The sequence below is a fragment of the Rhinichthys klamathensis genome, unplaced genomic scaffold (assembly GCF_029890125.1).
Source record: "Rhinichthys klamathensis goyatoka isolate OS25496 unplaced genomic scaffold, OSU_Roscu_1.1 h1tg000172l_1, whole genome shotgun sequence".
NCBI classification, from domain to species: Eukaryota; Metazoa; Chordata; class Actinopteri; order Cypriniformes; family Leuciscidae; genus Rhinichthys; species Rhinichthys klamathensis.
In genome coordinates this window covers 70,817-97,670 of record NW_026606702.1, presented here as the reverse complement: position 1 = coordinate 97,670, position 26,854 = coordinate 70,817, and the positions used below count along the sequence as shown (strand labels likewise).

The window sequence follows — 26,854 nt, the reverse complement described above, 5'->3', positions numbered from 1 at the left end:
CTTATCTTCTGCATTTGAAATTTCCCAAAAAGACAATCTGCTGTGCTGATACTGAGGGGCTGAGTGTGAACAAATCATTATCTGCGTATTTCTATATTTAGACATAATTTTTAACATCCAGGGCACACAACATTCTTCTAAGGTTCTATGAAAGAGTGTTTAAAACATACATATGCTTACTGCATAAAAAAACAACAACTAACCCTTCATGTTCAGTAGAGGTTTGACACTGCTGTGGTGCTTGACACTGATCTGTCATTTGTTCTGGTCGGATGTGTCGGATTCTGGGGGTTGTTCAGTCATTGATTCTTTGTGTGAATGAAGGCTTTGATTAGGCCACTGATGAACACTGACCTTCTTGTTCATGACCCAGAAAATGTCACTGTTGTATTCATGGTTCATAGAAAGAGATCAATGAAGCAACAGTGATTTGTATGACAATTGTTTGTATTTTATCTGACACAAAAACATAGACAAAAAAATAAAATTCATTTTGAGTTCAAGTTTTCTTCAATGAAGCATTTAACAGAATACGATTTAAACAAACCTTTCAGTAATATTTGATGACTGGGCAAACAGTCTTCTCTATGGGAGTTGCTGATTTAAAAAGCAGTGCTAAAGACCAGGACGGTTTATTTTGTATCTAAATATAAATGCATAAACATAGGAAATGATACAACCGACATCTCGCAAATAGATTAAAACATCTTGGTTTTTATGTACAGTCCAATACATTAAAATACATACACTCACACACTTATTGAAATAAGGAGACATTGCAGAACTGGAAATTAAAATCAAAGTGGGACAAATGACAGACCAACTATGTGTGAAATGTATATAAAAAGACGTTTCCTTTCCAATCCTGAACAAAAGCTCCTCGCAGAAATGCATTTACCCTGCTTACAATCACCAAGATTTCTTACAACAAAAACAATCATCATGATTCGCTCTGATTAACAAGCCATTCATGATTTCAACTACCCAACCTCAAAAATAACACACAACCTGAATCCATACACAAAGGAAAAGATTATAGAATTTTTCACAGTGGAGCTTTTCCAAAATAAAAGTGAATAAAACATCAGTGATTCTCTCAGGACAGATGAAGCGTGAATGAAACAGTAGGTTGGATACCAAACATAAAACATTAACTTAAATATAAACCAGCAATGATTCACATTACATTACCCATTTTGTGTAAAACAAAATAATACATATATATATATATATATATATATATATATATGTATGTATTTATTTAAGATATATAACATTGTATTATAATACCTCATTCTAATCTTTAAAAAGAAATTAGACATATACTACAGAAAGAGCTTTTCTCTGAAAAAGGGGGTAATGCCCTTTATGCAGAAATACCTTTAAAATTATATATATATATATATATATATATATATATATATATATATATATAGAGAGAGAGAGAGAGAGAGAGAGAGAGAGAGAGAGAGAGAGAGAGAGAGAGAGAGAGAGAGAGAGAGAGAGAGAGAGAGAGAGAGAGAGAGAGAGAGAAATTAATTTAAATCTGAGGGAGGGGCAGGCTTTCAAAGTGCCAGCCAATCAGCACAAGTGCTTTGAGCTCTTAGAGGACCAATAAAACTAAAAAAAAACTCTCAATCAGCCAACCACCACCATACAAGTGAGGAATATCATCACAACGAAAACATTGTGAGAGATGGTTAAAAAGCAAAAACAAGAGAGAGAAGTACTGGGGGAAAAAAACAGACACTGCAAGTCTAAACCCTTTAAGGAAAGTTGAGTTATAAATTTTAGATTTCAATCACCCTTTATAAAGTCATTTACAACTGATTGTCTTTACAAAATTACTTAAAAATCAAAACTCCTCCAGGAGTTACAAAAACAGCTATTTTTAAACTTCCATTACAAAAAAAGCATGAATAGATAAGTCTGATCTCATGCTGTAAATGTTTGTCTGTTGTATGTACAGATGGAAAGTTATGGTGTGTTTTCAGGAGGGAACGATACACAGCACCATCATGTGCACTTAGTCCATGGAGTGAAATCAGAAGAGGAGAAACATGTCAGCGATGCTCTCATTTACCCATCTCAGAACATGGAGACATTAAGAACCTGGAAGGCAAAACACAGAGTTGCTTTATAACCCCAGTATTGCAGGTGCAAAGAGGTTCTAATGATGGTTCTAATGATAACAGGGTTCAAGTTGATCACACAGATTCCAACAGAAATGTTTTGGTTTCAGAGTGACTTCTGTGTGATCTGTGTGCATTGCTGTTATTAACAAAAGGCAATGGAATTTGTTGCCCACAAAAAGTAGCTAATGAGACTACACCTTTACAATGACGTTTTAAACATAATAGTTTATCGTTATCGTTCACTTCATAGTTTATAGGTATCGTTCTTGGTGTGAACAGGCCATTAGTACTGTATTCTTTCACAGCATCTCTCTCTCCGTCAGTTCACAATGACAAGAACAATGGACAAACAGAGAGAACAAATGAGCAAAGAAGATTTTTGTGTGCTGGGGGGGGGGGGGGGGGGGGTTTTGAATGCTACAACAATGCTGTTCAGCTGCTAAGGTGTTCTGGCACAAGATTAATAAAAAAAAAAAAAAAAAAAAAAATGCTCTGGTCCCTCCTTTAATTTAAGTCTGAGGGATTTCTAACAAGCACCACTAATCAATAGACCGAGTGGATTACTAGATGAATGAATAAACATTCGGATGAATAAATGCTCACCGAGTCGTCCATAATGGAGGCAGGGTCAAAGTAGTCTGGTTTCAGCTCTGACCTCTCCCTGCGGTTTTTGGATGAAGGCTTCAGAGGGACAAAAAAGGTAAAGTTAAAAACAATGACACAAAATGTGTTTTCTCTCTATGTATGTGTGTGTTGACTCTGCAGCTAAAGGATATTGGATTAGATGGACTATGTGAACATCTGAGAAACTTTCACGGTCACTCTGCACCTGATTGGGTGACAGTGAATCTTTTGGTAAGAAAGAGTTCTCACTGATTAATGTTATGCTTTCCTGAACTCTGATTCCTACCAGATCAATGTCCATAGTGTCAAAGTCCATGCCCTCATTAAGGTCGTCCAGTCGTTCTTCTGATGACATCATCACATCCTCTACAATTGGCTCCTCATCATCCTCCATCAGTCCGCTGCCACGGCGACTGGCAAAAAAAGCACATCAATAAAAAAAAAATTATCACTAATATCACTACCGTTCAAAAGTTTTGGATCTGTAATTTTTATTTTTTTATGTTTTTTTGAAACAAGTCTCTTATGCTCAAAAAGGCTGCATTAATTTGATAAAAAAAACATGCACTGATCACGTGTCCCGGGATCGTTTAATTTTGGTTCATTCACACTGACAGTGATTTTCTGAACTCTGAGCGGGCGTTCACACACATCTCGTAAAGACACGTGACATCAGAATGTGACGTGTTTGCAGACATTTTTCCATCCTTTCTTTGTTCCTTGACAAACACAAACTTTCTTCTTTTTGTTAATGTGTAACGTGAATGTTGATCTACATTTAAAACCCCCAGTCAAAGAGTCGCACGATAACTACGTCATTGAGACACCCCTTACAGCGTTTTTATTCATTTAAAAACGTCCTGACCCCTAACTTTAGAACAGTAGTGTATGTGTACATAGATGTGCACTCACATGGTGTGCTGAATGTGGCCTCTCATCTTGCCATACTGCAGGCTTGCTCTGTCCTGCTGCTGTTTTTGGGCCATCATCCACGCGACCTGAGAACTGAAAACAACATTTCTCAGTCAACTCTTAACTAATAGAGGGAGTATGTGTAAATCAGGGGTGGGCAAGTTCGGTCCTAGAGAGCCGCTGTCCTGCAGAGTTGGAGGGTTGGAGCTAAACTCTTCAGGACAGCGGCTCTCTAGGACCGAACTTGCCTAGCCCAGGTATAAATGTATATGTGTATGTTTACTTGTAGTCCATGTGTTGGTGCGGCTGCTGCAGGGGTGTGTGTTGCGTTTCGTTGCTCATGCTGTAAACTCCCATGTACCCCTCCTCTGGTCGAAGCTTCTTTGCGTCCCGCAGGACAGTGGAGACAATGTGGGGTGATGACATCATTACAGGAGTGTGTGGGCCAGTCTGCTCTCGGTTGACCCACGCACTCACATCACTGCTGCTACAGCTACTCTCCTCTGATAGACGGACAGATAGAGAAGACAATGAAAGGGAAAGTTAGTTTTAACTCTGTAGAGATTATAATTAATGATATAATTATGATTGAACACACGAACCCTCAGGCAGTTTTCTCTTGTTGGCAGCAGGTGGTTTGCTCCTGCGACTGCGGGCGGAGCTCCTGCTGCTCATGCCGCTGATGACAGACAGTGTATCATCATCAGCGCCCGCTTGCAGAGAGTTCCGGTAGGAGATGAGAGGCAACCAGCAATCGTCCCTCTGGAGGGCCATTTGAAAGGTCATAAACCGCTCTAGATACAGGTGCCTGATGGGAAAGGTCAGAGGTCAAACAACGAACACAGATATATTTCAGTAGAGAAATTCATTTAAAAGACAGTACACAGTTAACCTTCAGAGACCCAGCGCAGCAGAATTGCAACACTTGTATATTCACTAAATATGGGTAAAAACTACACATTCCAGTAGCTGAAGATTGAAATGTATCAGAACAGCAGTTTTAGTGAGAACAAAAACAAATAAAACATTATCGGCCACAGCTTGCTAAAGTCACACAAAATGTATGTCTATATATTATATGCCTGATACTTCAGATAAATTAGTTTCAAAAGTGTTAAGAATGGCTGGCACAATTCTTAACACTTTTGGAACAAATTGATCCGTTTAAAAGAAATCAAATAATATATACACACACACACACACACACACACACACACACACACATATATATATATATATATATATATATATATATATATATATATATATATATATATAGGCTTACATGCCATCTACAATTTTGAACATGTCTCATTGACATAATATGTTTTTAAATTAAATTTACTGTACTTAAATTGTAAAATATATTTTTACCTTCCTAGCTCAAATGCATTATTTTAAATACAATTGTGTGCTGGATTGTTTTAAAATATTCACTTATTGTATAAAAAAAAAAAAAGTTGCTCAGCGCTAAATGGCCAGCGTTGCAATTTTGCAACATTTTTCCAACTTATACACCAATGTAAATTGTGCCTAAACAAAATAGTTCTTATAACTAATGTCCTAAAGACATTTACATCATGAATAACAATGCTTAGGTCTCTGAGGGATCTGAGAAAGCAAGGGATTCTCAGTGTGAGTGTCTTACACAGTCTTCTTGTCCTGCCTCAGTAGTTTGGAGGAAAACTCACTGAGGATGTCAAGGAACGGAAGGTTGAGAGGAGGGCCGCCTTCTCCCTGTGGACTGGGTTCTTTAAATGCAAATTCTATTCCATCCCTAAAACACGAAAAGCACATACACACACACACTTAAGACTCTGTCACTAAGACATAAGTATGGAGGGATTATTGGGTCAGATTGAAAACTAAAAGTCTAAAACTAAAAGTCTTAAACGAAAACCAAAAGTCTAAGTTTGAAACTAAAAGTCTAAGTCGAAAATGAATTTGGTATTTAGGATTGGGCATTTGGTATTTAGGATAGGGCATTTCGTATTTAGGATTGGGCATTTGGTCATTTAGCCATTTAGGATTTAGGATTGGGCATTTAGGATTGGGCATTTAATCATTTAGCCATTTAGGATTGGGCATTTGAGGATTGAGGATTGAGGAGTGTATGCAAATAAGAAGGCGTGGCCCAAATACTGGAGGCTGGGTTTGAAATGGCTGGTGCAGATGCACCTTATGGACAGCAGAGGGAGCTCCAGTGCTAAGGAGCACACTGTAATGAAACCGAACAGAGCGAGTGACCAGGTCATGGTCTCTGGAGCGAGGACTGTACTTTATAATGTGATAACTTCAACTTAATGACAGCGTTGTATAGGGGTACTGGAACGGTACATGTATTCCTATTGAACCGAAACGGTAGCCTACAGGCGTCACGGTTCGGTGCACGAATTTACACGGAGAATAAACGGTATAAAAATAAATAAAACTCTAAATAGCGATACATTTCGCTCTATTCGCGTTTGGTGTGAAGGCAGCATAATAAACAGGCTGCGACGTCAAGATTGCAATGTTGGAGTGTGTGCGCAAAGTTCAAACTGCAAAGTGTGTATATTTGTGTACACTCGCAATAAAATACAACATTGTCCCTTTGTCACACTCTAAAATCTTGTCAAACTGTAACCTACAACTGTCACCCAACCCTCTCTCTCTCTCTCTCTCTCTCTCTCTCTCTCTCTCTCTCTCTCTCTCATTGCAATCTTGACATCGCAGCCTGTTTATTATGCTGCGTTCACACCAAACGGGAATAGAGCGAAATGTTTCGCTATTTAGAGTTTTATTTATTTTTATACCGTTTATTCTCCGTGTAAATTCGTGCACCGAACCGTGACGCCCATAGGCTACCGTTTCGGTTCAATAGGAATACATGTACCGTTCCAGTACCCCTATACAACGCTGTCATTAAGTTGAAGTTATCACATTATAAAGTACAGTCCTCGGCTCCTCGCTCCAGAGACCATGACCTGCTCACTCGCTCTGTTCGGTTTCATTACAGTGTGCTCCTTAGCACTGGAGCTCCCTCTGCTGTCCATAAGGTGCATCTGCACCAGCCATTTCAAACCCAGCCTCCAGTATTTGGGCCACGCCTTCTTATTTGCATACACTCCTCAATCCTCAATCGCCCAATCCTAAATGGCTAAATGATTAAATGCCCAATCCTAAATCCCTAAATGCCCAATCCTAAATACCAAATTCATTTTCGACTTAGACTTTTAGTTTTCGACTTAGACTTTTGGTTTTCGTTTAAGACTTTTAGTTTTAGACTTTTAGTTTTTAATCTGACCCAATAATCCCTCCATACATATGGGGACGCTGATGCCCCTTTTCTACAAATGATGCTGATGCTCGTAACAGAGCAGTATGACAGTCAGAAGATTTGTGAACCTCTCTTAAAACAAAGCCCACATTTCTTTTAATTTTCTTTTCATTTCAGCAAGTTTGTGTACAACTCATTTGCTGTCATTAAATTAATGTTATTAATATTATGCATATCTCTGCATTAAATCGGCCACCCTGCTTCTGAAATATTGGTATAGGCCAGTGAAAAACCCATTTCAGTCAAACACTATTTTTATTCATTTGTTTCAGTACCTTTATGCAATCGAGAGCTGCTTTTGGTGCTTAATCTGGTGATAAGAGGTTATAGCAAATAAAAATCCTAGACATAAATAAAATATATGATTTATAAAGACAGGAGAAAGAAAGTGGATGGAGCCCAGCCCCATAACCCTGTTGGGTCTTAACAGCAAGCATGTTTGAGTTTTCTTACTTGTGGAGCATTGCAATCGCCTCTCTTGTTTTGACCTGATCAAGTCCAAACGTGAGCGAGAAGCGTCGGGCCAGTTCTTTAATCCCACAGAAAGCAGATGCAGAACGATCAAAGTTACAGCCTAGATCACTCAGCGTCTCATTAAACAGCTGAAATACACACATCACCCTTCTGTTATTCAGTGTTGCTGGCAGAGTGGGTCTGTGTAAGGATAGAAGCGCTATCTCACCTGCTGCAGGCTGAGGATCAGAGTCTTGGCACACTGAATCTTGTCGATCTGACGTGCCTTACTCATGGTCTCCTTAATGATGTCACCATAATCATTATAGTACTACACAGACAGAGACAGAGATGCACTGTAAGCTTCAAGTAACACAGAGGACTGTGTCGGAGCCGATAGCCTCATAGGCAGGGCTCCGACTTGTAGAAAGGTTGCACTTCGGGTGGCCTGAGTTCCTCTCCAGGTTCACGGATCTTTCCCGATACTCTCTCTCTCCCACTTCACATTCTGTGTACTATATTTTATCTTATCCCAATAAAGGCAAAACACTAAAAATGTTAACTAAAAATGTTTTAAAAAAACACACAGGGACTGTGAGTGGGACTCACTCTCATGTACTGTTTAAAGACATCAGCTCCTGTCTTCATGTCCACCACGTTGTAAATGATCAATTTGCAGAAGGCGGCCAATAAATTCCTGCGTCTGTGGAGCGCCTCAATCTTACCAGCCTCGTCGTCTGCAAGACACACCCCAGAAATGGATGAATTGGACTGATTAGTGAAAAAAGCAGCCAATAATTGTGCAGAATAAAATAATAATAATAATTCGTACTTTTTTTATTCTTTTTTTTTTTTTAAAGCAAGGATGGAAATACAAAATAATACAAATTGAATACAAATACCAACTTTTGACTGCTAGTTTGTTAAATGTTTTTCTACAAATTTTAGTGTTTCTAAATAAATTAATGAGGTGCAGTGTCTCATTTCTGCTCCAATAACAGCACCAAACCAAAAAAAATATTAAATGGAATGAACATTCAGTCATCATTTACTCACCCTCAAGTCAATGGTTAATCATCAAAACACAAATTAAGATTTAATTAAACCTGGGAGATTTTTGTCCCTCCACAGAAAGTCCAGGTAACTAAAACTTAAAGGGGTCATATAATGGTACATGCACTTTTACAAGTTGATTGTACTGAAATGTGTGTTGGCAGTGCCTGTACACAACCATCATACAATGATAAAAATCCATCCAGTGGTTTTGTTTTAATCTCCTTATATGTTTTCCCCTGCCTCAAATCGAGCCGTTCGACCGTGTGACGTCACACGGTCGGACACCCCTCCGACGATTGTTGATTGACAGTCGCGTTTCAACACAGACCCGCCCTAGCTCGTGAGCCAGCTGTCAATCATAGTCCGCGCAGACAGGCGCGGTCATTGTTGATATGCTGGAGCACTGTCTATGAGCAGAATGGCGTCTAAGCGATTGTGGTGTTCTGTTCTTGGGAGCAATAACGAACACAGCAGTCATTTTGATGTTCCTAAATCCGAACCGCTGAAGACGCAGTGGCTGAGTTTTGTTTTCGAAGGGAATATTCCCCACGAGCAACGTCAATGCTTTCATGTTTGCACGAATCATTTCTCACCAGACTGCTTTATAAACGAGGGTCAGTATAAAGCTGGTTTTGCTAAGAAGCTGCTCCTGAATAAAGGATCGGTACCAGCTATTCGTGTTCCTGCTGCACCTCTAGAACAACTGAAGTGAGTGTAACGTTTTATTAACCTTTATATTAATATTTATATCTTTGCAAATCGCTTGCACGCTTCACGATGAATGCGTCTAAGGTTTACACTCAGGGTACATTACTGGATGTTTTCTATGTACGACGTTCTCAATATAATTTATAATCCCACGTTTATAATGAACAACGCGTTATGGTTATTGTGTTACAAACGGTGTACGCACAGAACAGAGAGGCGGGGTGAGCACAGCTCATGATCATTTAAAGGCATATGCACTGAAACGGCGTGCTGAAAACAGAGCTGTTTTTGACCAGGTAAAATAACTGTTTTCTTACAATACTAATGAGAATTTTTAATTAAAGTATATTACAAACTTTTAATTTAGACCCTAAAGAATCATATTAATTTGTACAAAAATGGCATTATATGACCCCTTTAAAAGATCCAAAAACTCAAAGCATAATGAATCCAGATTAATTTATTTTAAACAAGGTATGCCATTGTTTGACAACAACAGTAGTCTGACCCCAAACTCAAACCTGAGACATATTGCCATATCAGTTTTTTTTTTTTTTTGGTGATGTCAGTCGTGCAGAAATTAGAACTATGCATTACAAATCAGCAGCTGATCGTGCCTCTGGAGCAAAGACTGCATACATGCTGTTATACATTCAAATCCACTTTAGAGTGGATCAGAACAGTCTTCTGTCCTCTTTGTATTTGTTTTTTGTTCACCTGTGCTGCTGTCCTCATCCTGGTCAACAAACACGTGATCCAGGATAAAGTTGATTAGTTCGCTCTGTAAGGATGCATCTGGACTGAACACCAGGGGTTCTAAAGCTTCCCGTCCCGATGCCACAATCTGATAACTGAAGATCAGGAGTGAATCGCAGAGAATGGTGAAGGCCTGCAACACACGGATACACACAGTTCATGAAAGTAAAAATAGTTTCCTGCCGGTATTAAGAATCAAACCTGCAACTTTCGGGTTACCAGTATGACTCTCTAACAATTATAGGCCACGACTGCCCCCAAGAAATTATTAATTTTCCCACAATACCATATGCATGAAAGGATGCGTGGTCTGTGGCAGGTCAGACTCACCTGTTCTTTGACAGTGGTACTGATGCTGTTCAGGTACCTCTGACACATCAGACAGAAGGCTCTCACCTGCCTCCGCAACAGCACCATTTCATCCTGAAATGGGACAAGAGTGTGACTAAACATTCAAAATGACAGTCTCACACAGGTCTGGGCACGTACGTGTGTGTTGTACCTTATTGGCACTGCCCTCTGAGACTTTAGCCAAGTGCCAGAGTATGACATAATGAGTGCACTGGAGTGCGTGAGCCACAATCTATAAAAACAAAACAAAACAATTAAATAACAATGAAAGTGCCTGAAGTTAGGTCCAAGAGTTTAGAGCAGAGTCAAACACACAGGTCACAGACCAAATATGGCCTGTAGAGAACTACAGTACTTGTAACTAAAAACAGAACATTATCAATACAATAAAATATTTTATTTTTTTAGCAAAAATGGGAAAAATTAAGCACTAGTTACATTTGTAAAATAAATAAATGAATAAATCAGGGGTAATAATCTTTAAAATTATATAATAATTAATTTCTTCTTTTTAGATATGCTAAATGAAAGGAATTCATGCAGGTTTGGAACAACTTGAGGGTGAGAAAGTGATGACTTAATTTTCATTTTTGCGTGAACTATCCCTTTAATACTGATTTGATGCTTTCAAGCCAAGATCATTGAGTAGTTTTCTTTTTCTTCACAACATCGTTGCTTGATTAATATTCCTTAATTACCAATTTATGTAGGCACATTGTAATCTAAATGCATTCTGGGTAATTAAATGTTTTTGTTATTAAAGTAGCATGAAGTTGATTCAGGTCAGGACAACATTTAGAGGCAGGATAGCTGCTAAAATGAGTTAACCCCTGTGTTAGTAGTCAGTACCTGCTCAGGCATATCCCCGTTTTGCAGGCCAGAGTTCAAAAGTTTGTAGTTGCTGGTGAAAAGGTCCCATTTAGTAAGGTCATGGGCACTGCAGGAAGACAGACACACAGACACACAGTTATGATGAAGACACTCCTCTGGTCTCACTGAAACATGTCCAGAACTCATTCCGCACCAAAATCAAAAGAATAAATAAGAATAATTTGCTTATCAAATGAAAGCAGTGTTTTAAGAACTTAAAGATTTTAGCAAGTTAGCTCAACTATTTCTCAGTTTTGAGCATGTGTTCTTACTTGTGGAAGGCTGTGATTCGTTTGAGTGTTGACAAAACTTGATAGGCGTCATCTTCATCAGGCTCCTCCCCCTTAAAGAAACAAAAGCATTCAAACTCAAACTGTCTAAAATTACACAGAACTGTAATTAAACTAAAACACACACAAACCTCCTGCAGGACGTCCTCCAGCAAGCGGTGGAACTTGTCAATCTGTTCATCGAGCATCTGGCTGCGGACGATATCTACACGGTTATAGATGGTGAATTCCTCATTGCACAGTGCATGGAATGTCACAGAACATGCCTCTAATACATCTGTGTCTGTGTGCTTCTCCACCACATCGCGGACCTGACGCAGCAGAGCATCCAGATGCTGCAGGACATCATAGTTATTACTTACAGTACTACTATAACAAAACAAAAACAATCAATCATTTCTTTACTTCATGTCTATTCATGTTATTAAAAAAACTATTGGTACTATTGGAAACTTTCTTCCAATAGAAAAAACAAAACACAAAGCCATATTTTATAAGCACAATATTTGTATTACTATGTGGCACGTTTTTTTTGTTTTTTTTTGATGAGCATAATCACCTTCTCCAGCCGACCGGTTGTATAGATCTCCAAATCAAAATACTGAGGAAACTGCAACAGATTAGTGACCTTCTCTGGGTCCACTGAATACTGAGAGAGAAAAAGTGAGAAAGAGAGAGAGAGAGTCTGTTCAGAAATCAATCGGTTTGCATCCTGATTCAGGTGGCCCGAACCATTTGGTTGGAATATTTATATGCAAATTGCGGACTGTTTTTTTATGCCCAAAAAGCCAATTAATATTGCAATGAAATTTCTTTTGAAAACCCCAAAAAAACGCAAAAAGTGTTGAGGATCAATCAAAGTGACATTTTGTCACAATCGTTTGCATTTGTTTGCTATTCTTTTGATGCATTACACACTGTCTGGCAGGGAAGAGAAACACTTACTTTAGCCAATAACAAAGGCAAAGCCACAGCAAACGTTTCTGTGATCTTTGTTCGATCATCCAGCTGGGTTTTCTTTTCTTTAGCTGTCAGAACCTGAGCCAAAATAAAAAACAGCAAACGGGTTTGAGAATGAGACAATTACTTGATCTACTCCTGACCTCTTACGACAACATAAGTATGACAGATAACATAAGTATGATGGTTTGAAAACACTGTTGTGTGTACACAGGTTTGACTACAGTTGCGAGGTCCAATGTTTTGAAAATGTCTACACAAATATAGTGAAACATGTCATTTAAAAAAAAAGCTAAGAAAAAAAGATAAAGCCAAATCATGCTTTATAGTTGAGATGAAACAAAAGTAGCATCAGATCGTATCTTCCGTGTTGTAAAACGGATTATCAAAAGAGAAAAAAATATAGGATGGAGACTTGGTTCTAATCATTAGTTGTTGATTGGATGGTGGCAGATCTGAATATGAGCTTGAGGTCGATTATAAGAAATGACCGGGGTTTAAGCAGACTAAATGATCAGAGAAGTCTAGCATGTCACCAGAAAGAAGCCTTTCGTTTTAAAAGGAAGATCGAGTTTAAGAAAATTATTCAATTACAAGGTCAACTTTTTTTTTTTACATGAAACATACATGGATGAATCGTTCAAAATAAGATAAATAACATGCATTTAGGAAATGGATTGGGTGATTTTTAAATATCTACAAAAATTGTTTTGGTTACTCGCCAGACTGATATACTATTTTTTATATATATATTAGGGCTGGGTATTGACACAAATTTCACAATTCGATTTGATTTCGATTCACAAGCTTGCAATTCGATTCGATTCGATTCAATATTGATTATTTTGAATATCAGGTACAATACATGGCAAATTTTCTCAAGGAAAACAAATCTCTTAACTAATGCTGTAAACAATGGGAGTCAGTCGTAGCCTACTAGGCTTCATTAGCCTACTATAATATTGAAGGTAAAAAATTAACTGATTTGTATACAAACACTTAAATTACACTTTCATTTATTTTTATAATAATAAAGTTATATGAAATATAAACATTTAAATGGTGGCTGTCATAAAAACTTGCCAGATTTATTCAAACATGCATTAAATATTGAAGAACATTAAAAATTATAATGAATATGTAATGTGGTGCATGTATTTAGCAAAATGCTCCTCTCTAGAGTTAATTTTTCTAGCTGACTAATGAGTTTATGGTCACTGGATATGGTTTATCTGATGTAAATGTGACGTTACATGACATTGTTTACAAGTTGTTTTACTGACGTCTTTCCACGGTTAAAACACTGATTGAGCGATTCCATGTGACATGATACGGATTTCGATAATTTGTACTCTATTTTGTAACACACTTTCAGATGCTCATTCATGTTTATTTCGCGCTGTAACTGATATTATTAAGGCGGAGGAGAAGATAATGTGCTTCTCTTGAGCTGAGCTGCGCCAGAGCGATCTCACGCCACAGTGCCAAAACAGTATTTATGTTTTTGAATTTCGTGAGAAAATGGACGTAATTTGAAATCTGAGACTTTGTTTCATATCAATAGTAACAAAGCACAAAGATTATTGCGATTTATTGGATGGGATGCGCTCTACAATGTTCCATTCATTCATCAACTGAAAACAGGATGACTAGCCTAATCGATTCTTGGGATTTAAGAATCGATATCGGTTCGTAAAAAAGAGAATCAATTAAAATGGAGAAATCGATATTTTTTACCCAGCCCTAATATCTATATATATATATATATATATAATTCCACCAAATCAGCTTATCTTTGTAAAATGGCACAGTTTTTTAAATATCTAAATGTACACTCTTAAAATCAGTCAGTCAAGCATTATATTATGATGTTATGATAATCAAGCATTATTTAATGATAGAACTTTAGTAATTAGATCTTAAAATTAATAATCATGCATGAATTCATATTTGTCATTTTAACTGAACTTAGGACTGGTAGTAATTATTATTAAAAGATAATAATCCCACAACTAATTCTACTACTAATAATGACAATATACAACACATGAGCTGCTGGGTTCATGAATGTTAATCACGCTGTCAGCGTTTGCTTGAACTGATTTGCTGAAATTAAAACAGGGATGAGTGCCAACCAATGAGATTGCCTTTTGCGCATTAGTTCCGCCCACTAACGGAGAAACCGGCATATCTTCTGCTTGTTCTTAAAAGCTGAAAAATTCCAGATGAACTCCGTTATTTTGACAGGAAAATACAACCAAGGATATCGTTTACATGTAGCGCGTCGATTTTGCGTGTTATGTAAGACTCTCGCTCTCTCTCTCTTTGCGTGTGTGAGAGAAACGCGACGGCGAGTCGTGCGCCTTCACACTAGAGTTTACGCCATGTCAAATACAGGTACGCTGAGCTGAATTTGAAATACTACAGAATCAGATCGCTTGACGGAGAGCGAAACTCTCAAGCGCTCAGTCAGTGTTCAACGAGTGAAAATATATCTATGCTAAACTTATACTTGGAATCTAACACACACAGGCGAGTAAAATATAAGAATTTATTAGCCAATGGCTAATGATAGACATTATTTAGTCGCCCAGAGTGAAATGCCCAGGTCCACCAGGGCCCAATGGTAGCGCCGCGGGTGGTGTGTGTGTGTGTGTCTTACCCTTCTTCCAGAGCCTCGTCCGATGGGTGGGTGACACTCACAGGTCTGTCTGACAGCACAGAGCATGATCTCAATCAGAGCAGTTTCCTGAGCATCAGTGAGAGCTGAAATACACACATTACGGTGTTTAAGTGATGTAGGTTAGAAAGATTTTTTGCCAAATTTTGGTCCAGACACAAAAACAGAAATCGATGAGAAATACACGTGTGTGCATTTGTACCTTCCTCTCCAGGGAACGGTTCGTCTAGCAACAGGCTGATCATACTCTCCCAGTCCTTCAGGAGCTCTGATGCACAGTCCCACAAGCTGTCCACCAGGTAGGCACCGTGCTCATGGAGCTAAAACACACAAACATTCATAAAATAACCCAAAATTTTTTTCTTCTTCTACATTACAGGCCGAGCACATCAAGCACACCTCACTTTCCAGAAAGAACAAGACAGTTGTTCTGATGAGGTTAGCATTCAAACACTGTCTGCCTCTCCTTGGCCGCCCCTCATCCTCTGGACCATGATGACTGAACAACCTGGGAGCACAACACACAAAATTGTTGTTCACAAAATAGCCACATGGCGGAATCAGTGAGTCAGGGTGAGAGTCAGATGTATTACGGGTCAGAACTAAACCCCAAAGTATACTTCGGTCATCCGTGTTCCATGAGGGTTTGCGCAATGACGTAATTTTCTTCATCAGGAGGCTCCGCGCACAGCCCAAATTATGAATCTATGGTGCGCGAACAGCAGCGTATGTGCAAGTGACTTGAGCACTTGAAAAGAAGTCCACTAGATTTTCGCATGCGTCTATCCATGTGCTCAGGCCAAAGGAGAATACTTTTGAAAGGCTTGCGCACTCAACTGTATAACCGGACCTAAAATTGGGCTGCACGTGGACATCCGCGGACCCTCCTGATGACGAAAGTTATGTCACGAGGACAGTGTGCAAAGTATACTTTGAGCTTAATGTGGCAAATGTGTTTAATCACATTGGTATTTAATGAAGCACAGACTGTGCTGTTGAATAAAAAAAATGTGGCACTCACTTTTTGTAGAGAAACTCCCCTGCTGCCACAGCAACCGGTCGGTGGGCAGAGTAAACTAAGTGATAGACGCTCTCACAGTCTTCAGCAGTCAAGACCTCATCACTACTTCTGTGTGCACAAACAAACACACCCGCAAATTAAATGGACACATCTTAAAAAAAATAATTAAAAAAAATAAAAATGTATGTCAGTGAGTATGACTGTCACTGATGAATGATCAATGCTGAACTCACTGCAGAACTAGTGTCAGCAGCTTAATGGCCTGAACAGCAACATCATATTCCTTATCCAGAGTCATGGACACAATCCGATCCTACAGAGACAGGAGGAGAGAACTGTCAGTAAGAAAATACATTTTTCAGAGCCTTCAGAACCATAAAGTGAGTTGATGTTGCCATTTCAAGTATCCTGGTGGAACACTCACCTTAAAGCGACTTGTAAAGAGTTCCAGTCTGGCGTTAAGTTCTCTGCTATAATACAAACCCTGAAGAGCTGTAAGACACTTCAGACGGACCTCACCTTGCTGGAGAAAGAAAAATATCATAAATGGATGAGACAAAGAGATTGTAAAAGTTACCTTTATTTATATAGAGCTTTATACAATACAGATTGTTTCAAAGCTGCTTCACATTAATGAAAATAAGCATGCTGTTTATTTGTTTTTTTTTAGCTTCTTTGATGTGTATATAGCATTCAATCTGTCTGAATGTGCTTGTGATACCTTATCATACATGGTCCAGCCCACGTACTTCAGATAACTGTCATTAAGAAAAGCATCACTGTACATCTTCATCCACATACCAATCTCCTCTATGCAGACGACCCTGATCTCAGCAATCACATCCCTGCAAACACATACATGAAAAAATCAGTTCTTTTCAAAGACTGTGTGGTTATTTTAAAATATTAATTCATTGAATCAGTCCTTTAATTTAGTTCATTTTGAGACGTTTCCTTGCCTGTATCTGTGGATGAACACTCCTTTAAAAATGGCATTCATCATGTTTTCAATCTCATCCTGGTTTTCCTGGAGCTAAAAATGACAGAATCCATGTTTGAGTCAGGTTTATTGTCTCATTTTAGAGTGAGTGCGTGTGTGTGTGAGTTTGTGTGTGTGTGTGTCACCTCTTTGCGTTTCTGCAGCAGGAACTCCAGGCGTTCATTGGCTCGTTTCCCGACGCTCTTGTTGCGTTCTGTCTCGTATTGTCGTTGTGTGTTGTCCAAATTGATGCTCAAATTCAGAGCAACGTTCACCAAAGCGGTCATCAGTTTCATGCCTGAAATACAGTGAAAAACTTTAGGGTTAGGGTGTACAATTCATACTTTTATGAATAAGAACACCATGACTGAATATTGCATCACAAAATTCATGACATTACAGTTTGTTCATGCTCAGAATGGAATATTAGCATTCTGCTTACTGCACACTGTGCAGTATACAAAGTACGCTGCCTGGTCCATTCATCAAACTGGAAATGTAAGGTGAAGTTAAAGCTGCAGTAGGTAACTTTTGTAAACAAATATTTTTTACATATTTGTTAAAACTGTCGTTATGTCCTGACAGTAGAATATGAGACAGATAATCTGTGAAAAAAATCAAGCTCCTCTGGCTCCTCCCAGTGGTCCTATTGCCATTTGCAGAAATACACGCTCCCGGTCAGAAACAACCAGTCAGAGCCAGGAGGAATGTCTTAGCAGTGTCAATCACGCTCGTGTACGCGCTGATCACACCCCTCTCTTGCACAGCGCGTACCGTCTTTCAAACTCAAGATTGCCGGTGTGCTGCAGCTGTGCTATTGGCGGAGAAACAACCTAAACTGCCAATTTCTCGAGTGGCACCTGCTCATAAAACAAAGACGGGTAAAAGGAAAAAAAACGATGATGATAAACAAGCGAAAAAGAAAGAATTAGACAGAGCCCATTGACTCGGTGTCAAAACTCTAGCCGCGTAACATGTAGATAAAATGTCACCCACTGTGCAAAGCAACAATTGAAACCTGCTAATTCACTGGCTTGTCATGTTGCTGAAATAATATTGTGGCGAGCAGGACGAGGTCGAGGGACGTGAGAGCGGCGCGAGGCCGGTGGCGTGAGTGATAATGAACAACACCTGTGAGACGCACCGGTCTCGCATCTCTCACGGAGGAGCGGAGGCAAAGGAGGAGCGACGACAGTGGAGAGAGGAACAGGCCTGATTTTACGTTGTGATTTTATGTTCTGTTTTGTGTGTTTTCCGTGAGGGGCTGCTGGCTTATACTTTAATTTTGTATTTGTTTATTTATTATTAAACTTGTTGAACGTTCGCCGGTTCCCGCCTCCTTCTTCACATAACAACTGAACCCTGTTACAAATGTACTAGCAAACCTTATCTAGCATTAGGCCTACATATCGCTAGAATAATTACTTGAATTATATTATATATGTTACGTTAGTTACCGTTATATTATCTTACTAGCTATTTATAACTTATAGAAAGGGTGCAACGTTATAAAGTTACATTACATGTATTGCAAAATACGTAATGATTTGAGGACCAAGTTTGTAGTCAAAGTATGGGCAGGCCTTAGTCAATGTAAAGCATATTGTTGATGTTTCGTCCCTACTAGTGAATGTGCCATAACTGGTTATCCGCCGTCATCGGTGGCCCTGCTTACTAGCCTGCGCGTTCACGGCAGGCTCCGCTGTGGAGGGAGGGCTGTAGCGCAGCAGAGAGCAAGGGGGTGGGACCTGTAAGTTGTGCTTGTTCAAATTTTCAGGGTAAGACAACGTTTTCTCAAAACTCCCTACTGCAGCTTTAAGCGCATTGCATTGTCAGGATACAGTAAACAAGACTAAGCAACTTAGCAAATGTATTAAGCAGGGATGCACTGTTTTTGGGCAGAACCCGAAAATTCATGATGCACTTGGCCAAAACCCGAAACTGAAAATAAATAATAAGTTAATTGATCAAACTTTAATCAACACTCAATAGCTAAAAAATTAGCTCTACATTTTTTAAAATTGCATATAAGGCAGCTACTCCATTACTATACTCCAAACTACTCGTATTACTACTCGTTTGTTGGTGAAATATAAACATTTATACCACGGGCTGTTTAAATACTCGATTCTGATTGGCTGGAAGGTGTGCAGTAAAACCGTTTAATGCACAGTTAGTTCCAGTCAGTTTGATTACAGTTTGAAATGAATCCACTACTATAAACATTGGTAACCATAGTAACATAGTTAAATGGAAAAGACACCAGCGTTCATCATCCGCGTATTACTGAGTCTGACTTGGAGAAAATTAGAAATGCACCTGCACTCTCCCCTTTCACACCCACAGGACTTTTAAGAAAATTTTGGTTTGACATACAGCTAATTCATTTAAAGTTGAGTGGGGGACGGAGGGGGGAGCACGCATCTCTCTCTCTCTCTCTCTCTCTCTCTCTCTCTCTCTCTCTCTCTCTCTCTCTCTCTCTCTCTCTCTCTCTCTCTCTCTCTCTCTCTCTCTCTCTCTCTCTCTCTCTCTCTCTCTCTCTCTCTCTCTCTCTGTTCTTTCTCTTTCAATTCTCTCTCTCTCTCTCTCTTTTAATAATGAATTTAAATAAATGCGATAAATCATTCAAATAAAAGCAATCCGATAGCTTTTATTTGAATGAACTTTATTTAAAGCGGACGGAGTGCTAGAACTAACGAGCCGTAACTTAAGAAAATAACCGTCATTTTTACACGTCTGTTAAAAAATTACACTGTAAACATCAGTTACAGCTTTAACTTCTTTTTAACTTGGCAAATAACCGAGGTATAAGCGGGATAATTCACGGCTAGCCATGCATTAAAGGATTTTAATGCACGACGTAGAGCTGAAGAACCACCCGACGCGAAGCATTTTTATGGACACTTAGCTTTCTTGAGGTAAATGTAATGTTAAGTGACATTGTATAGCCTACAAGCTGTTTTATTGATGTCTTTCCACAGCTGAAACACTGATTGAGCAATTACATGAGACAGGATTCATCTCGATAAGTTGTAATGTATCTTTTAAAATGTGTTCACCCATTTTTATTTTGTGCACAAAACTAGTAGTAAAGAAGAGATTAGATGATCGGTTCACATGTGCTACATCCGCTTGAACTGAAGAGGCTACAGCAATCTGTCACATTGTATTAAAGAGCACCAACACAATATTTATTGTTTGAATTTCGTAATGAAATCTACAGAATTTAAGGTGAGACTTTGCTTCATATTAAAGGAGAACTCCGGTCAATTTTAACATTGAGCTCATTTTTTTGTACATTTGGAGTGCTGTCAGTACAGACAAAAACGACAAAAATCGGTGCAAAACAGTAGTCGATTGTCGAGTTCGCGCGCGCGATCATTGGTAAGTAATATAACTAACGATCGCGCGCGCGAACTCGACAATCGACTACTGTGGACTTCGAACGAAACCAGGAAGTAAATACAGGTATGTGAGCTGGCTGAATAAACATCATTTTTATTAATATCTTTCAGATCTACTGCAGTCAGATTGACCGTGGTCACTCTTAATAACACCACTCACATGGCTGTGCACTTGTAATGACAAATCAAGGATGTTAAGAGGCTAAAAGCAGGTTAAGAACTTGCCCCATTGAAGTCAACAGGGTGCGAATTTTAAAAAGAGGATAACACGGTGTAGGCAACACTGATTTTTGTCGTTTTTGTCTGTACTGACAGCACTCCAAATGTACAAAAAAATGAGCTCAATGTTAAAATTGACCGGAGTTCTCCTTTAAAAGTAACAAAGCTTTTTGTGATTATTGGATGGCAAGCGTGCTACAAATATTTTGTTCACATATCAACAGAAAGAAAGAAACCAGAGGTTGTGTCCACACAGCTGACATGTTTAACTGTTTTTCACTTTCGTGAACACTGAACACAGTCAAAAAGTGCCATCGGAAAAGTGCTAATTAAAAGTCTGTTACAGTCAGATTTCGGCCCTCCAAAACCATTCCGAAACCGAAAATAGCTATTTCGGCAGAAAATTTTTAGTAGTCTAAATTTCTGTGCATTCAGTAATAAAAACAAAACTGTTTAAAAGTTTGAGGTTGTTACGATTTTTTAAATGATTTTGAAAGAAGTCTATTATGCTCTTAAAGGCTGATTTTATTTAATAAATATAATTTATTTCTGTGATTGAAATGCTGAATTTTCAGCATCAATACTCCAGTCTTCAGTGTCACATGATCCTTCATGATTCTAATATGCTGATTTGCTGCTCAAGCATTTCTTATTATTATCAATGTTGAAAACAGTCGTGCTGCTTAATACTTTTGTGGAAACCATGATACATTTTTTTCAGGATTCTTTGATGAATAGAAAAAAACAGCATATATTTGAAACAGAAATCTTTTGTGATGTTTTAAATGTTTTTACTATCACTTTTAATGCAATCTTTGCTAAATAATAGTATTCTTTTTTTATATATATATTACTGACTCCAAACTTTTGACCAGTTGTGCAAGTCAAAATATCAATACTGAAGAAGTAGTGGTTAGGTTATGTTATTCTGAACATTGCATGGTACGTAGCCCAAGGTAACCCACCTGCCAGTGTGCTGGTGTGTCTGAACGCTCTGACCTGTGAGTCGGACAGGCCGGTGAGGAGAGAGATGAGCGTGTCCATCATGTATTCATCATAGATGATGCTGTATTGGCACTGTCGGACCAGGACCGCAATGAACTCACACAAGTTTAATTTAAACTTCTTCCACACAGGACCTGAACTCGCCAGTGGGTAATCGCCACTGTCCTGAAAACACATACACACACACACAACCTTTTTACACATATTCATTTGAAGTAGCTAATCTCTTCCATCCCAGCACACACAATGTTTTACATATCATATATTCTTCCTATTAAAATGTCTGTGGTATAAACTCACACATTAACAAACCTCATCAAACTCTTCCGTCATTTTCCTGATGATCTCAGAATTCTGCATGTGCCGGAACATCTCTGAGCTCACAGCGCCTACAACAAACACAGGCATTCAGTAACACAAAACACACACTTGAAGTATGCAAACTTATCTACACCTAAAGAGCATACAAACACACACCTTTACAACCAGAGCAGTGGATGAAGAAGTTGATCAGTTCCAGCAGGGCAGAGTCTCTGTCTGTCTTATAGGACTCAATCCAATCATCAACCACTGACTGCAGAGAGAGAGAACACACACACACTCGCTCAAACTACCTCAGTTAAACTTTCTTTCATACACACACAGCCTACAAAGAAAGCACACGCTGCAGTTAGGCCTGGATATAATAACTAACCACACACACACCACTGATTCACAAGATGATACATCAGAGCACTTTGAAATAGAGTCTATGAATGAATACAGTGATAGATCAGCCTGAAGATGTTGTGCGCATGTTGGTACCTGTGTGGCACTCTTGCCCAATTTGACAATCTCGAACAAACTGAGATTCTCCATATCATTCTCCTGATGGTGGCCATTTACCCGACCTCTCACCTCTGACCCCTTCAACTTTTCTCCAAGGGTCTTCTTCCCCTTCTAGACACAAAAGGCAAAAAGCAAGTTAGTATGTATGCCATCTCAGATATAAGCCTGCACAATATGGGGGGGGGGGGGGATAAAAAAAAATTTATCAGAAAAATTTGCGATTTTTCTGATAAAAAATTGCCATTGCATTAAAAAAAAAAACTGCACATTTTGGTCAAACATACTGTGTTTAAATATATGATGATGATATAATAATAATTATTATTGAAAAAAAATATTAAACAAGGAGAAATGTTACTGTATTGAAATATTTCGATAGAAAAATAATCTAATTTAGAAAAATAATACAATCATTTTAATTTCAGTGCAACGGTTAAATTACAACACTAGCATTTATGGTTGTCTTAATTTCTTTATTTTCAAATGTTAAACCACTGAGCTTTTATTTTGGCAGAAAACCAACAAAATAAGCCCTCAAAGCTTCTCTTTTGTTGACAACCACTTGTTTATAAGCACTTCTCATCACAAGATATGAAGATGATTGTGGCGAGCATGACGAGTGGCGTGATTGATAGTGAGCAACACCTGTGCGACGCACCATCTCTTATCTCTCACGGAGGAGCGGAAGTATAAAAGGAGGAGCGACGACAGTGAAGATCGAGACCGGTGCGTCGTGCAGGTGTCGCTCATTATCAATCACGCCACCGGCCTCTGCCTCGTCCTGCTCGCCACAATGATGCATTGCTAAATGCACGTTATAAGCTAAGCACATGCATAGATGGAGTTTGTGTCCAGCAGCATTTACTGTGAACCAAGCCACTCCGAGATACTGAAAACACTGAGTTTTCATTTCCACTAGTGAGCTGCACCTGTGTAAATGAAAACAGTGCCACACTTCACTCGCATAAAATTCATTTCATTAAATCGCATTAGCCATATCGCGATTTCGGTTTTATTACAAATATTCATGCAGCCCTACTCATATCTGTTTTACTGTGTTTCTGTTTAGCTAATGAAGAAGAACTATATCTGAAAGCTAATAGCTTGTTTTCATATGACGTCACGCCACTGCGTTGCCATGGCGCGAAATGCAAATGGAGGGCAGGAAGTGATTTGCTGTATTTAGAAAGCACTATAACAAACTCAAAATGCCTATGTTTTGCGTCGTTTATGGTTACTTAAATCGATCAAACCACGAGGAGTTTTTATCGTGTACCAAAAGTTGTTGTTTATAAGGGGGGAAAATGCAAGAAATTGACTGAAAAACTCTGTGAAAACGGCTTGCAAACCTACGTCTGCGGATGGGAGGAGCCGAATGGGAAAATGCCTGTGTGCAGTGATCACTTCGTCAAAGGTCAGTTAATACAACTTAAGTGGCTATGTTTGTGTAACGTGTAACGTTTCCGAACTTTGTAAAGTCAAAGTATGTGTGTAAGACGAGGTAGTTGCTGATATCTACCGCCTCGTTGGCATGAAAATCTTTCAATTCAGTTGAAAAATCGCTCCTCTTCATAACGTAAGGTTCACGTCCAACATATGTTTGATTTTTTTGTTTATATCTTTCTCTTGTAATAGCGTGTAAAGTAGTACAGTACGGACTTTCCTCCATCTCGTCCATTGCGCTCTTCACTCCCTGCCCTCCATCTGAATTTCGCGCGTCATCATAATCACGTGACTGAAACCCAGCTATTGGCTGATAGGTACCTTCCCTTTTCCAGGTTTGCCATTTCGACCCTCAAGATCTTCAAGATCGGTGTCCGAGAGCCGAGAGTGTCCTTCCCTAAACAAAATGCAACAGTGATTACAGCAGTGTGTACGTGGAGATCAAAGTAATTGGGGTGTGTGTTAAACAGGTGCTTTAATTTCCTAATATACAAAGCCTAGATGTACTCTGTGTGCATCCATGTGCAAACACCCAAGTTGTAGTTTAATGAATTTCCCTACAAACATGGATATATAGGTTTTGTTATAGGTAACACAAGTCCAAGCAATAGTCATGTAACAGATGCTGGACTTCTTGTTCAAATGTGCTTATGATTTCCAAAAATGCCGTTTAGGTAGGCAGCTCCCTAGGTTTTGATACACAGACACTGTCTGGCTGGCTGGAGGAGTGAGTTAATGTATGTCTGGTACTTACTGGTAGAAGTCTGCTTGAAAGTCCTGAACTGCTATCATTTTTTCAACATCTTCTGTTTCTTCTGGAGTTTATAAGTGTCCCCACACTGCAGAAGAAAGACCCACACAATTTAAAAACTGCTTTAGGAAAACCATTTCTTAAAATATCTGCTTAAAAACTACCATAACGACTCATGATGCAGTTACTGAATGAGTTTTTTTTACGCGTGCGTTTGTGTGAAGGACGGTGTGTTTATATATGTGACTTTAATAATAAATATCAGACATTTGCTGTCAACATTACTGTACGAAAAATCAAACATTATACAAACTCAATTAAACACATAAAATCTCGAAGTATTCATGTAATGTGTGAGATTTTATTAATTGTGTTTTAATATTCAGTTTGATTTCCGTAAACACGGGCTAGCAAGCTAACATGCTAACAGGCCTCCAGCTCCTCTAAAACACATTAAAACCGCCCCAAACCCACCAAAACAATGTAAAACTGCAAAACCACATTACAACTTTACGTTTCTTTACACGTAGCATATTATAGTGTCTCAATAATTTTCAATATTCAAGCTGATGGCTGAAACTGTCTGACATTTGAACGACTCTGAGAAATGTATCTCCCCAAACTCACAGTAAATGTCTTTTATTTAATTTATTTTTTTCCAAAATCGCGGATATTTATGAAGATCGGCCGCCATTTCTCACCTCCCTCAGCGTGAGTCCAGCTGCATAAAACCCGCCCAGAGCCGCCGCCGAACGGAACCGAACCGGACCTCCGCTCCGCGGTTAAGACATGATCCAAAGTGGAACTGCTGGCTCAGTTTTGTTATGGTTCGAAGGTGGAAGAGGCAGTTTGGTACTGTGGGCGGACAGACAGAAGTAAAATACAGCCTCGAGGAACCCAAAACACACTTATTACGCATCCACACACACTAGAATCCACAAACACACCCACGCACAAACACAAACATCGTGGAAGTACCACAGATAATTTTTTGGACATTTTAAAATGGTTTACATTTTAATATATAGTTTCTGAATCACACGGTTTACAAACAAATAAATGAGGAAAAACTAAAAGATTGTCTACTTTATTCATGTTAACCAGATTTGAGAATATCAGCGTTTCAAATCAACCATTTAAACTTCAATAGAGGGGTTAAATCAGACTTTGACACGAGAAAAGAACAGTACTGCTAGCCTACTAACAGAAAAGGGTTAAATGTCCAATTCTCCAGATGACAGAGACCGATTTCCATGGTAAGAGGAATTCAGGAACAACAATTGGTATAGAGAAGTTTTGACAGATAAATGAGGAGAGAAATAACCAGAATCTCGGTGCCAAATTTGGATAAAATAAGGGGATAAACAAGAAGTGTACTACATTTCATTTTGACACAGATGAATGTGCAAATCAAGCTAGAGAATGAAAAGAGCAAGTGGAAAAAGGATCTTTGTTTATAAAAACTGAGTGATATCAGAACATAGCACAGTCAGGAATATATTTTATTTATTTATTTTACAAAATTCACAAGTATAAGGCATATATACAAATAAACGTTTTTACATTTCTCAAAAAACTAAATCAAGCACACAAGAAACAAACAGAAAACCAATAAGGATATTTGCTTTGCTAAGGCAAATACATGAATGGTGAAAAAGTTTATATTGTGGAATGGCGATATAGTTTAAAAAAATAAAAATGCAATATAATCTATAGCTCAACGCGAAAAATATGACTTCCCAGTTTTATCTCTAACATTACACAATGACATGAGGTTCATGGCACCACATACCATGTGCATCGGAACAACTAGAGATTAACAGTAAAAACATCATGAAAATTTTTATTTTTTATATCAATAGTATACAGAAAAAAAAAACATATTTCCCATACATGTAAACATAAACTCATACCACATTATATTGTAGTTTACACAGTTCCCAGTTGTATTTCTACAGTTGAGTGACAGTTACTACTCTTAACCATCAGAAATAAGTAAATCACACTAAACAACACTGCATCAGCTTTTGTTCAACTGACTCTAAACAATATCACACTGAGCAACTAAAAATGTGACATTTACCACTTAC

General features: G+C 38.5%; 1 protein-coding gene across 1 annotated transcript; it reads right to left on the bottom strand.

The window, feature by feature from the left end:
- Positions 1 to 1,756: 1,756 nt before the first annotated feature.
- Positions 1,757 to 25,708, bottom strand: stag2a (STAG2 cohesin complex component a). The gene is made up of 34 exons (XM_056260003.1): positions 25,466 to 25,708; positions 24,768 to 24,852; positions 24,335 to 24,410; positions 22,547 to 22,681; positions 22,220 to 22,316; positions 22,055 to 22,131; positions 21,703 to 21,907; positions 17,261 to 17,412; positions 17,095 to 17,168; positions 16,857 to 16,980; positions 16,560 to 16,658; positions 16,369 to 16,448; positions 16,136 to 16,243; positions 15,514 to 15,622; positions 15,317 to 15,434; positions 15,097 to 15,200; positions 12,420 to 12,512; positions 12,034 to 12,123; positions 11,606 to 11,809; positions 11,457 to 11,527; positions 11,164 to 11,251; positions 10,466 to 10,546; positions 10,294 to 10,386; positions 9,925 to 10,096; positions 8,053 to 8,180; positions 7,673 to 7,774; positions 7,444 to 7,592; positions 5,320 to 5,448; positions 4,274 to 4,479; positions 3,955 to 4,174; positions 3,672 to 3,764; positions 3,046 to 3,172; positions 2,739 to 2,816; positions 1,757 to 2,112 (listed from the first exon to the last, which is right to left on the bottom strand). The coding sequence occupies exons 2-34, from the start codon at positions 24,803 to 24,805 to the stop codon at positions 2,089 to 2,091; spliced, it is 3,744 nt and encodes a 1,247-aa protein (XP_056115978.1). The 5' UTR covers positions 24,806 to 24,852; positions 25,466 to 25,708; the 3' UTR covers positions 1,757 to 2,088.
- Positions 25,709 to 26,854: the final 1,146 nt, after the last annotated feature.